General features: G+C 49.6%; 1 protein-coding gene across 2 annotated transcripts in view; it reads right to left on the reverse strand.

Annotated features, from left to right (window-relative positions):
* Nucleotides 1-4,451: 4,451 nt before the first annotated feature.
* Nucleotides 4,452-13,603, reverse strand: part of SMARCC1 (SWI/SNF related, matrix associated, actin dependent regulator of chromatin, subfamily c, member 1) — an 88,430-nt gene continuing 79,278 nt past the window's right edge. For both annotated transcript variants that reach the window (XM_009323142.1, XM_009323141.1), the window contains exons 26-27: nt 9,205-9,381; nt 4,452-6,480 (exon numbers count right to left, since the gene is read on the reverse strand). In XM_009323142.1, the coding sequence (XP_009321417.1) occupies nt 6,395-6,480; nt 9,205-9,381 (263 nt within the window). In that variant the 3' untranslated portion in view covers nt 4,452-6,394. The remainder of the gene's footprint in view (nt 6,481-9,204; nt 9,382-13,603) is intronic.

Here is a 13,603-nt window from a genome sequence, read left to right on the forward strand (position 1 = left end):
CAGGACAGCTTTGCCCTTGATTGGGGCTGGCACCACACGGGCACAGCCGCAAGGTAACGAGCCCCAGTGCAACACCGATAGCTGAAGGAAGCTGCCGCCTGCTTCAGCTGCAAGACTTAAAAGATCAACCTTCAGCCTCCTCTATGCTCACCCAGGCCGCGCTCCGCCCCCATCTTCAGCCTCAAATACCTGACAAAAAAACCATCCAAACCATTTCTGCAGGGAACAAATTCACCCACCATGTATCAGTCACACACCAAACCGCTCCCGACACCGAGTTGATCTGAAAATTGCCATAATTCAAAGTCCCTGAAACAGGACCTATGTTTAGGATTGCACGAGCAGCTTCCAGGGGAAGGATGCTGGCAGCACCGGGTAGACACACACGGATCTGCAACCTCTGTGTGCCCCGCGGTGCTGGACCCCTCCAGGCCCTCTCCTACCTCTGGTCAGAGGGATAAGCAAGCTGGTACCCTCAAAAAACCTTCCCTCCCTGGCCTGCACAGGGAGCTGGTGCGTTTGGCTCAAGGATTCAGTCTCACAGAGGCAGAGCTGGGCTCGGGGAGGAGGCAGAGCCCCATCGTCCGAGCGGCCCCCGGCTCTGCTGGAGGGGCTGAGCCCCCGGCTCGAGCCCTCCCTGCAGCGGCCGGTTTCGAGCCACGCTCCTCTGCGGCTGCAGAGGGAAAAGGTGGGAGAGATTTAATGCTCGCACGTTACAGCTCTGAGCTGCAAAGACCAAGAAAAAAACCTGAGTAAAACAGGCCCAAGCTGCTTCGGGGAGAAGAGCCAGCAGAGAGCTGTCCCCCAAGGACCGGGCATTGCGTCCCGAGGACCGAGCGCAGCACCCGCCAGTTGTGTCCAACACCTTTTGTGCTCGCGAATGTTCGCGGAGTCTGCAAGGAGTGACAAATAAAACGGTCACGGACTTTGTGACCGGGGTAAGTCAGCTGCAAGCAATAGCACCTTCCCCACCTCTCCTTCCTAGCTCGAGAAACTGGTTTAATACTTGCGATTTTGCAAAGAGGGCACTAAATGCACTTCAGAAATGCTTTTTATCTTCAAGGTTTTGCTTTTATTACTGCTGGAAACCAGGATGAATCAAAGCAGCTATTTCACAGCTAAGGACAAGGAGCGAAGACACCACTTCACTCAATGGAAAACGAAGGAAAAAGCTCGGGAGGGCAGAAGAGCTGAACCCTGGCAGTGCAGAGCGGTGAACACACACCTTAACCCTCTCACAACAGGTCACGGGTATTTAATGACGTCCAAGACCCAGGCTCTGTTTCACCTGGAAGGGGGAAGCCAAAATTATAGCAGCAGAGAGAACCAGCGATCAGCTCTGCGCTGAGCACCCTCCAAGGGCAGAGCCTGTCTCCATTTCAGTGGGTCTTCTACAACATCCCGGTCCCCAGCACGGCGAGGGAACAAGGGGTTTCCGTGAAATGGATCCTGCAGGGATCTGGTGGCTCTTCCAACAGCATGTGGACAACTGCTTGGCAAGGAGATGTCCCTCAGGGTCCCCAGCTGGGACTGGGCTGAACCTGTGTTGTGGAAGTTTGCTCGTCCAGGTGGTTGTCCGCCAGGTCACCCGTTGCTCCTGCACGTCAGGCGCCGGAGCACCGCTCCTCCCCATGGCTGTCGGCTCAGCAACGCGGACCCGGGCGGGCAACCTCGGCGCCGACGCGTGGTGACCACCAGCGTTGCCAGACATCCCAGTGCTAGAAACCTGGGAGCGTGCTAGAAAGGCTGCTGGTTTTGACAGACAGCAAGTCGTTTTTAATCACACATCAATTTGGAAGGAGAGAAAACAAGGGATTTTGGAAAAATAATTCCAATTCATCACCCCTAGGTTTCCTCATGCAGCCTCCGCACGACACCCCGCTGCCCGAGAGCTACCAGGGCTGCTGAAAAGGGTCCCCGCACCGTGACCCCCGGCAGCGGCAGGAGGTTCCGATGAAAGGGGAAATTCCCATGAGGGCAGCACACACGGCCAGGCAGGAGACGGCGCAGACAAAGAGCGACACTGTTCCTAGAGAGCCGGGCAAGGGGCCGGCTCCAGCACAGCCAAGCCGTTGGCAGGTCACCCAGATCCGCACCGCCACGGATTGTCTGGGGCACACGGTTTCCTACCAGGATTTGGGGGGATTAGTCCATGGGATGGGCACTGGTGTCTGGCCATACCCACCGGGGTTCCCCCCAGCTGCATTGTACTTGGTCCTATAAGACCCGCAGAGCTTGAAAAGGAGTTTCCAGCCTTGCCAAATCCTTCATTTTAAAGTTTCTCGTGAGAAAGGCACAGGAATTGAAATAACGGTGTCAGAGGACAACACACACTCGCATGTTTAGACACCCCAAACTCTTTAGGTGTCCCAACGTGTATTTTTAGCTTTAAGTCAGCCAGAAAAAAAAAAAGCAGCTTTTCAGGAACCACATGGCTGAGCTGGTATTGCCAGACAGGACACAGCCGCCAACAGGGAGTTTTAGGATATTATTAGGAAGTGGAGACAAGTGCAGGCAGGGGGTGTGAACGCCTGTTCCTGGTCCACTGCCCCATCGCTCCTCCTGCCAACAAGGCAACAGCGCTAAGAAAAGAAACCTGCACACCAGACCTCCCATCTCTGGCAGTATGAAATTATTCAGCTGAAGATGCAACCCCCCCCCAGCAGTGTGTATTATCAAGAGGGACACCGATTCTTTTGGACAAGGCAGAAGGGTTCAGCACCGAGCAGGTAAACTTCCATTTACCCTAACGGCACCTTGGTCTCAAACGACCCTACTGCAGTTTTGGAGTGGACACTGAGCCACTTGAGAAGAGCTACAGTTTGAAGCCCTGTCCTAAACTTGCCTTCAAGCTTACTGCATTCATATTATAAAGCTGTGAACAGGAATGACTTTGCGCTCTCTAACCACACACCGCTCCACGCCCCAGCAGCCCGAGTGACCCCAGCCCTTTGGTACTTGCTCCCACCCCTCACTAGGGCCAGCTGCAGGGGACCTGAACATCCATACGTCAAAAGTGTGGTCCCAAACTGCATCTAGACCTCCACTCAACTTCGCTTTTAATTATAGAATCGTAGAATCATTAAGGTTGGAAAAGACCTCTAAGGTCGGAAAAGACCTCTAAGATCATCGAGTCCAACCGTCGACCCAACACCCCCATGCCCACTAAACCATGTCCCTCAGCGCCTCATCTACCCGTCTTTTAAATACCTCCAGGGGTGGGGACTCAAGCAGTCACTAACGACGAGGGTTGAGGGAAGCTGAATTACTGTCAAGACAACAGCCCGGTCTCAGCCATCTTCTGCGACTGCAAAGCTTTAAAGGCCCATAAATAGAAAAAAACTGCTCAAGAATTGACACTATGATCTACCAAATTCTTTGCGTTCCTTAGGGAAAAGGTCTTCAAGATGAGAGGAGGAAAAGCGACAATTGCCCACCGTGCCGCAGGATGAGAAGGGTGCAACCGCACAAGCCTTGCTGAAGACACTTGGAGCGCAAAGGCACAAAGAGGTCCTTCCCCTTCTCACCTGGCCCTAAGCAGAAGCACTGAGGAGCCCACCAAGGGAGCATTCAGCAGAAGATCCCAGCCCTAGGGACCTCCCACGCCAGCGAAAGAATCCCCAACTTGGGGGATGGGGCTTTTGTGGGGTGTCCTGGACCTGGGGGCACATCTCCACCCCTGTGCTTTTCCTTCTTCAGCTTCAGGGTATTAGGGACTGTGGGCATTACACACCTAGGATGCCCCGGAAGAACTGCCATTAATACACTTCTTCAGAGGAAAAAGCTCTTACTTGGTGAAGTAGCAGGAGCATTTAGAATATAATCCAGATTGGATTCCCGGTTTCAGTTTAATCAAAAAGGCAAACCATCCTGGCAGCCGCTGGAGCCCCGCAGGAGAGGACGAAAGATCTGAACAGGCATCCGAATTAAACAATTAACAGCGAAGCTGGTACGGGAATAGAGGAGCGGTGGGACCCTGCTAGGTCAGCGTACCCAGTCCTCTTCTATTAAAATCTGCCACTTCAGAGCACTTCTTTCAAGTGTGTGATTCAACCGGGAACGCGAGCCTGAGCAATCGTCCAAATTAGCGCAGCGAGACAGTGGGAAAGCAGGAATCAAACAGAAATAATCCTATTAGGCCTCGAACGCTGTTTTACTTTGTCCACATTCATTAAGCTTTTTAAACCTGAAATACCATTTTCCAAAGCGGCCGATCACCGAGCGCATTGTGAAGGGCCTTCGCTTACCTGCGTTACTTTGGTGTCTCCGTCTCCCACCTTGCCGGGTAACAAGCTCAAGCTTTGTATTTACTCCATTGTAGTTAAGATGCAGCCCCAAAAATAGATCCGTATCCTACTAACAGTTCTCAGCTCATCCACAACACACAGGGAGGGAAAAGGAGACTCCAGACAAAGTGGCACAAGCTTTGTACAAAAACCACTCTTTTTTTTTTATTTCACAAAATTGGGTGGCTGTGTTGCAGGAATAAAACCGGCCCTATACATAGGATCAGGTGAAAAAGTCAGCACATGTATTATTTATACAGAAACACAACAGTGTCAAGAATTCAGGTACTCTGCAGGATCATCACTAGTACAGTAAAAAATAGTCTCCATCTGGATCCTTTATATTTGAAGTTGATCACGCTAAAAACAACCTGAGGTTATTCTAAACTGGACTACGGTCTGAACCAGAAAATCCCATGCTCACCCCAAAGACCCTGGAGGGAAAGGTAACATTGGGGATGAATTTCCTTTGTGGGAGGTGGAAGGCAGGCAGGCCCTGACCGTTCTCTGCTAGGCACTGTGGATTCTCAGAGCTTGACGGTGGAAAGCATCGCTCCTACGCACTGGAAGTAACAAGGCTGCAGACGATCGTCTGAGCACGCAGCGGATGTGCAGGCAGCCCAGAAATGGTTGCTCCACACTCATGCACTCTCAGGACCTGGGAAGTTCAACCGTTAACATCGATGAGTCAATCACCTGAGTGCTCTTCAAAGCAAATCCTTTTTTTTTTTTTAATGGTATAAGTGGTTCTGCAGGTTTCAGATTATTTGGGAGAGCCCTCTCCAGTCAAGCCTTAGACCACCACCTTGCACTCGGTCGCTGAAAGCCACCCTTTAAATAAGTGAGCAGTCTTCAGGCCCTTGCAAGGAAACCTGTCAAACCCTCTTATTGCCAGGAAGAGGGCAGAGAACCTGAATCACAGCCGGCAAAGGATTTTTTTGCAGTCACTAACGACGAGCAAACAAGCAGTTTTAGCAGTCTGGAGGTCTGCATCAGCAGTACTGCGCTGGTGGTCTCGCTCAACGAGTGCTCCTAGATTTGCCGGCTGAAGCCGTTCCCTTACCTGCAACCCCACAGACCACGGAAGGTCAGCGAGCGGAAGGTGACGTGTGAGTTGTCCCGAAGACGCGTACCACGGTCACTGACTCTGCCCACCTCGGCTGTCCGCAGGAGGTAGTTCTGGCATTCGCACCCCAGCCATCCCAACCCAATCCCGTTTGCTAGCACTTCTTCACTATCTACTTTTTTTTTTTTGTTTTGTTAATTTTAAAAAGTAAAAAGTATATGCTCCAAAAAGAGGGACTAAAAATCATGGGTTTATTCCTCAGTTGGCTACTGTACCAAACTACTCAGAGGGAAGGCTCAACTACCACCTTCAAAGGCAAAAGAAAGGTAAAAACTGGAGCAAGAAAACTCCTACCATTGAGTGGTTCTATTCCAATTGATTCACTCCTGGCTTCATTCGCACTGGATCAATATTTTCTTTAATAAGTTAGCGAGGCAGCCCCAGGACTCGGCTACTGCCCTTAATAATCAGATACCTGTAATGAAAAAATCCTGCACCTTCTGTGCTACAGCACGCCCTTATTTTCCTTCTCTGCTCAAAACACTGATTTGGCATCCGATCTTGATGCTTTGCTCTACCCGGAGAACCCGAAACATTAAATCGGAGGTGGAGTGGGCACGTGCTACATCCTAAAGCTCAGTTAATGCCTCCACCTTAAAAGCTTGGTTTCTTTTTAACCCTCCCCAGGAGAACCTAAAGCTCAAAACACCAAGACGAAAGAAACCAGAGTCGAGCACACTCTGAAAGGCAAGCAGACCAAAGCGTAAAGGACTTTCCACCAGCAACATGGGAGGCTCTACTGGCATCTTTGATCTAAAGCTTTCCCAAAGGAATGCCAAGTACTGCCAGGTTACGAGCGGTGGGGAGAGGGGGGAAAGAGACGCTGCGTATATGTGCTTGTACATGTGTATGTATATGTACACATACACGACCGAGGGAGGCCAACGGGAGGTGAAAACCTCCCAAGGGAACAGAAGGTAACTGAGGAATTCATTTTTGGTCACCACTATGTTGCTGTAGAAGTTCCTTCTTCCTTGACTGCTTACGGAGCGGCTGAGGCCGGCGGGGCTCCTGCCGGAGGTGGGGTCACCCCTTCTGCTGGCGGAGGCGGCTGTGCAGGAGGGGGATCTGCAAAAAACAGCAGAGAAACAGTGAGCAGGACACCGGGAGGGGCTGAACATGGAAAAGGAACCCAACGCAAATGCCCAGATGTCTATATGCCACGGGAGATGCAGCTGTCCGAGGGGAAAGCAGCAAGGACTGGCCCCGGAAATGGCCATGACTGCCGCATCCCCATCTCTTAAGCTTCACGTGAAGCTCCACTGCACGTTTTATTGTGCTTTTCAACCACTAAGCACTGTGTGGACTCCGAAAGGGGGGGGGGGAATCCCTGTTTTTACAGAAAAGATGACAGGCATGCAGCTCAGTAGCTAGCAAAGTTCATGTCAAGCAACTTTCAGAGCTGGAATTAGCATTTCTCATCCCCCAGCTCTGTGCTCGAACCTTTAGATTATAGCTCTTCTCTATTTAAAATAGACAGAACAATAGACTTTATATATAAACAGAGCTTGCACTTAAGCTCTGAACAGTGTATGTAGGTTAAAGTAGAGGAATTCACAGATGCAGCAAGCAGGAGGAAAGAAGTGAAGGATACAAAAGGCCAGCTTTCATGCACACAGAGGAGATGTTAATGGAACATGACTGACTTGTTTAGCAGGGGAGAAAAAAAAGAAATTAAGATAAGGGAAGAGAGCAAGCAGGAATATAACCTGACATAAGATATTCCCAGTGATAGAGGCTCAGAAAAAGGGAAGGAAAACTAAGTGAAGCTAGAGCACCAGAAGAATAAGGAGCAAATGTCTGAACTAAAATAGCATCAGAATGGAGTATTTCATGCTTATGCTGGTTAACGCCGATGAGTCAGTACTCCTCAGCAACTCCCTGCAGCTGAAGCCAAAATGGAATGGCTTTTCCCAATTATTTTTTTGGGAGAGGTACTACAAGCGATCACAATTCCTGCCCGTCTGGTGACAGTTACGCTAAATAACATTTTTGGGGTTAAGACTGCTGCGCTGAAGCAGACCAGCAGCTTGTCCCAGGCTGCAATTAATATAGACAAATTTATTGAGGCATTCGTGACAGAGCACCCTGCACCAGCCATGCCAGCTTTTCTTTTGCTTTCTGGGTTTGGACACATTCTCACGCTCATTCAAGTAACACCCACCACACAGTGGCTACTGACTTCAGCTGCTTTTTTTTGGCTGGCATAAATCAACTTCATTTTCGGAGGCGTAGGTATTTGTACCATGTAAGGAACATTCCCAATATACCTTTTGCTTCTTCCTAATTAGGACTTCCTCTTTTTAATTTCACCGTGCTAAGTTTTCTGTAAGGTATTGTTGAACTGAATTATATTCTGACCTCCGCTATTTAAGGATTTAGCTGTAAGTTAATTCCTGAACCTCTACTGTGCATTCTTCCAGACTAAGTCAAGAGAGGTTTCTGATGATGACCACAGAGCCCTACTGTCATAAATAAAATAAGGGATGTTATAAATAAAATAAAGGACAATGGAGTATGTTTGGATGCCTAGAGGGGAGACAAGCTTTTAAAGCTTCAAGCACACCTCTGGCACCAAGTCTTTGGCTGCCAATGCGCACAGATCCTATTATTCCTACAGCAGATAAAGGGGTTTCAACTACAATGACTTTTCCAGCAACAAGGCAAGCGACAGAAAAGCCACACCGGCTATATGGTGTGGTGGGGTGAGGAATTGGTTAGATGGTCGCATCCAGAGGGTAGTGGTCAACGGCTCAATGTCCAGGTGGAGATTGGTGACGAGTGGCGTCCCGCAGGGGTCCGTATTGGGACCGGTACTGTTTAATATCTTCATCAACGCAATAGTGGGATCGAGTGCACCCTCAGCAAGTTTGCAGATGACACCAAGCTGAGTGGTGCGGTTGACACACCAGAGGGACGGGATGCCATCCAGAGGGACTTGGACAAGCTCGAGAAGTGGGCCCCTGTGAACCTCATGAGGTTTAACAAGGCCAAGTGCAAGGTCCTGCACCTGGGTCGGGGCAACCCCTGGTAGCAATCCAGGCTGGGGGAGGAAGGGATGGAGAGCAGCCCTGCCGAGAAGGACTTGGGGGTGCTGGTGGATGAAAAGCTGGACATGAGCCAGCAATGTGCGCTCGCAGCCCAGAAGGCCAATCGTATCCTGGGCTGCATCCAAAGCAGCGTGGCCAGCAGGTCGAGGGAGGGGATTCTGCCCCTCTGCTCTGCTCTGGTGAGACCCCACCTGGATCACTGCGTCCAGCTCTGGAGCCCTCAGCATAAGAAAGACACGGACCTGTTGGAGCGGGTCCAGAGGAGGCCACGAAAATGATCAGGGGGATGGAACCCCTCTGCTATGGAGAAAGGCTGAGAGAGTTGGGGTTGTTCAGCCTGGAGAAGAGAAGGCTTCAGGGAGACCTTACTGCAGCCTATCAGTACTTAAAGGGGGCTTAGAAAAAAGATGGCGGCAAACTTTTCAGCAGGGCCTGTTGCGACAGGACAAGGGGGAACGGCTTTAAACTAAAAGAGGAGAGATTCAGACTAGATAGAAGGAAGAAATTCTTTATGCTGAGGGTGGTGAAGCACCAGCACAGGTTGCCCAGAGAGGTGGTGGATGCCCCATCCCTGGACACATTCCAGGTCAGGTTGGACGGGGCTCTGAGCAACCTGATCTGGTTGAAGATGTCCCTGCCCACGGCAGGGGGGTTGGACTAGATGACCTTGAAAGGTCCCTTCCCACCCAAACTATTCTAGGATTCTATATTCAAAACATTTTCTGCTGGAGGATCCACTTACACATGCCATTTGGAGCTGCTAGAGGAACGCGAGGTCCAATTAGATTTCCTGACATCGGTGACATGCCAGGTGGGGGGGGACCAGCGCCAGCTGGATGGATGTTGGCTGACACACTTGGCATCATCCGGCCTGGCATGGGCTGTCCAGGTATCATTGATCCCGGCCCCGGCATCTGACCTGCAAGAGCAGTGAAGAGACACGATCATGAGACTCATGTGAAACATGGAAGTGATCAGAAGAAAAAAACAGTCTAGTTGTTCTCTGAGAAGTGAGGAAGGGGAAGAGTCTTGTGCATGAGAGCCAACTCCATAGGTGCTCCAAACACCAAAGGAAATGCCTTTTCATCCCCCCAAAGTCAACACACTCCCTTCAGGAAGAACCACGGGGCACTTGTCATCTCTCAAAAACATCAGCACAAGAGGCAACTGGAAGGTAACACTCACAGTCAAAACCCAACATTTTAAGTGAACCCCTACTAAAAAGGCATTTGATAGTAATCTAAATGAAGGCGCGGGAAACAAATTGCACTACAATAACAAGGCATCAAAGTAAAAGCACTTGATGAAAAAGAGCAGCCACAAAGCCTAATGGATTAATTTAATGGGAGAACTGGAATCATACAGTTAAAAATTGGACTGTAAAGAAATTTCCACTATAAAAAAAAACCCTATTCTGATGTGAGGGGGGGTTCCAATAAGTCTTCCTTACATATCAGCTCTGTAAGAGACCTTTATGTTTCAGCTGCATAAAGGAACTGCTAGAATCGCCCAGCTTGGGTCACCTACAACTTGCTGATTGATGCTTTAAAACCTCATTTGAAGAGATTGTTTTGCATAATCCAATTACATTTACTTTTACACACTTACGTAAAGGTAGAGTATTTTAGTTAGAAAAGCAGCTATTAGGCATGCATGTAAAGGCTTGCTTCAGAAGAGCTCATTCCACCCCAAACCCCAGGCAATTATGTGAAATAAAATGTGATGACAGAACCCTCGAACAAAAAAAAAAAAAGGCTATGAACATACATAAAAAGCATCACAGCCACACAGATAGTTAAAGCCAAGAAAGTAGGAGCTCTGGATTTGGAACCAAATCAAGACTTCGGCACAAACACTAACTCTTACTTATGCTCAGCTTCGGAACAAGAGCTCTGAGTAGTATTTTATTGATATCTGTTACTTCCATTTTCTAGGACGTCAGGAAATTGCACCGGCTCACAAGCTATTGCCCAAAACAGGCAGGTTACAGCTCTTGGCAAGCATCCCCCGGTCAGAGGTAGGACCATTCAGGCCCACCAGCAAGTTAGCACTTGGACAAGAGACAGAGCAGCCTCAGACAGAGCTCAGTCAAAGAGGAAACAGTGGGCTGGCCTATGCCTGAATGCTTGGGAATTTATGACCTAGAAGACTAATGATCTGCACTGTAAAATAACCCGGGTGATCAAAAGCAAACCCTGCTCTTTGGGAACTGTCACTACTTAATGCCTGTACGGACACCTCTGCCTGAGGGCAGCATCCCACACTCTCACAGAGGTGAAGTCCACCAGCCATCCCAAATCCATCCCCACCACTGCCCTTCTGCAGAAAGCTAGGGGGACCACTGAAGAGCACCCCAAGCATGCAGGAATACCTACTGAACAATAGTTAAAAAAGAAAACAACACAAACAGATGAACTTGCTCCACTTCCCCGATGCCTGGTGCCTTCGCTAACCACACACGTCTGCCCTGCTCAGCCATGTCCCTCCAGAAGATGCACATCTTGGGTATCTAAAGCACTCGAGAGCTTGTCTAGCCCTCGGTTGCTGGTCTCTGCCTGTAGTTCCATGGTACTTTAAACCAACAGCCTGCTCTTTGAGAAAGACAGGCTATCCTTGCAAAAACGCAAGGCAGGATGACAGTATAGGGAGTACTTGCTTCTGAAACCAGAGCCTCTAACAGTCCCAGTGCAAAAGAATCCAACACACCACAGCCCACTGGCTTCATACAGTCCTGGAGATCTGTGGCAGAGGTGCTGAACCACCTTAAATTCACAGGGACTCTGAAACATCAAACCATGAAAACACAGTATTGGAGCTCCTGGTTCTGCAAGCAAGAGGTCCATGTGCCAACCTGATGCTGTTTGATCACAGGAGCAAGACTAGCATACCTGCAAGCAGCAGATATGAAGCTCTACAGAAACCACAAGATTTCTCAAACATTTACAAAGGAAAAGAACTCTGAAAATTTATCCTTGGACACACTCCATCGCTGATCAGTGGCCTGCAGCACACATCATGGCATTTCCATCACTATATATTAGAGAGCAGCAGCAGCAGGCACCGCCAACCACAAAAGCTGTGTACGTTTGAGCCTTTAATCCCCTCCTTTGCCCCCACTGTTAACAAAATATTTTCTGCTTTGGTGATGGTGAATAGGTGGTTTTGAAGAAGCCCCTTGGAATCCTTATGCCTCCAGTCAACAGCCTAAAGAAGAAAGAAAAGGTGGGACATTTCCTAAAATTACGTGGCATGCCTTTGTGGGTGACTCAAGGTGACCGAGTCCCATACACAAGAGCTCCAGTGACTGGCTTCCCTTTTGCAGACAAGTTGAGCTGTATGTTCCTCAGCATGGCCCATTCGCCTTCCCCTCCTCAGCAGCAAGCAGGCCGTAAGAGGACTGAAGTGTTATCTCCGTCACAGAATAACTTGGGTTGGAAGGGACCTCAGGAGGTCTCTGGTCCAACCTCCTCCCAAAGCAGGGTCAGCTCTGAGGTCAGACCAGGTTGCTCAAGGCTTTGTCAAGACCTGACTGATCTCTAAAAGCGCGAGGAATGGAGACTGCACCGCCTCCCTGTACAACCTCTTTCAGTGCTTGACCTCCTTACATCCAGTTGAAACCTCTCATGTTCCAGCTTACATCTCTCTCTTACTCCCACCATGTATCACTGAAAAGCCTGTCTCTGTCTTCTTGATGACCTCCTCATAGGTATTGCAGGGCTGCTGGTAGGTCCCTCCAAAGCCTTCTCCTCTCTGGGCTGAAGAAGCCCAGTTCCCTCAGCCTCTCCATGGGTAAAGTGCTCAGGCCCTTGGACCATCTCTGGTGGCCCTCTGCTGAACTCACTCCAGTTTAATCGATGCCTTTCTTGTACTGGGGGACCCAATCCTCCAGATGTGGTCTAACAACTGCTGAACAGAGGGGGGATAATCACATCCCTCAATCTGCTGCCTGTGCTCCTGTTCGTACAGCCTGGGATGCTGCCGGTCTCCGCCAGCTCACGCTCAGCTCGCTGCCCACCAGGACCCACAAGGTCTTTTCTGCAGAGCCGCTGCTCGGGGTTAGTCCTCCCAGGTACAGGACTCTGCATTTGTCACTGTTGAATTTCACAAGGCTTCTGTCAGCCCATTCCTCCAGCCTGCCTCAGCCCTCCTGAACAGCCCTGCCCTCAAGTGTACCAACGGATAATACGCAGATAACTGAAGATTTAAGCAGACGCGGCATGAATTTACTGCTGCTGGCATCTGTTCATCTGTTTTGGTCCAGCTCACTCCGAGATGAGGAGTGGGCAGAAAGGGCATGGCAGGCAACATGAGAACACTGTCACCGAAAGCAACAACGAGGCACAGGCTGAGACTTAAAGACACAGTAATCTATCAGTATTAGAAGTGGATCAAGAGCTACAGGATCAGTGCCGTTGAGACACAAAACGCTGCTGCGTTTGCAAACAGCCCAAAACCGCCCATTTGCAGACTCTCTGTAATCGGTTCTGCGCTAGTGCTGAGCTTCTAGGAAACTTCAGCTTGGAGCTTCAAACATGATCATAGCAGATAGACAAGAAGCAAGCAGCTCTTCTGCATCCTGCAAAGCTGTCTATGTGCAGAAACCAGTCCGGGCGTGAACAGGCCAGCTCTGAAGCACAGCCTGCCGGAGAACGCAGCTGCACAAGGGCAGCCGGTCAAGCTCCAGGAGTCGGGATTTCCCCCTATTTGCAGGAGACAGATGTGGGAACTGCTGACACGCCCGATATTACACAATGACCTGTGGCACTACAGTCACAGTAGCTTGAATTTCAGTTGCTGGAAGTTCTGGATGAAATATTAAAGAAAACAAACATGAAAAAAAATCCTGTATCACCAGCAATCTCAGTCTACGCAGATGAAAAGGGGATTTATCTGGCCACTTCAGTAACTGATACCCTGTTGTCTTCACTGATGAAACGTTCCGACAACTTCAACTCAAAGTAGTTATTTTCCAGGAAAAATTTATATTCTTCTGCTCCATTTACCTGTGCAAGAAGTCCTCCAAGAGTAGCTTGCACCTTCAGTGGCTGCTTTTGCAAATATAGTCTATTCCTTAGAGCCCAGAACAGAAGAACACTGCAGGTTGGTTTTGTTTCATAGGCAAAGAGGGAATTTGAGCATCT

This window comes from Pygoscelis adeliae, unplaced genomic scaffold, assembly GCF_000699105.1.
Source record: "Pygoscelis adeliae isolate BGI_AS28 unplaced genomic scaffold, ASM69910v1 Scaffold444, whole genome shotgun sequence".
Taxonomy (NCBI): Eukaryota; Metazoa; Chordata; class Aves; order Sphenisciformes; family Spheniscidae; genus Pygoscelis; species Pygoscelis adeliae.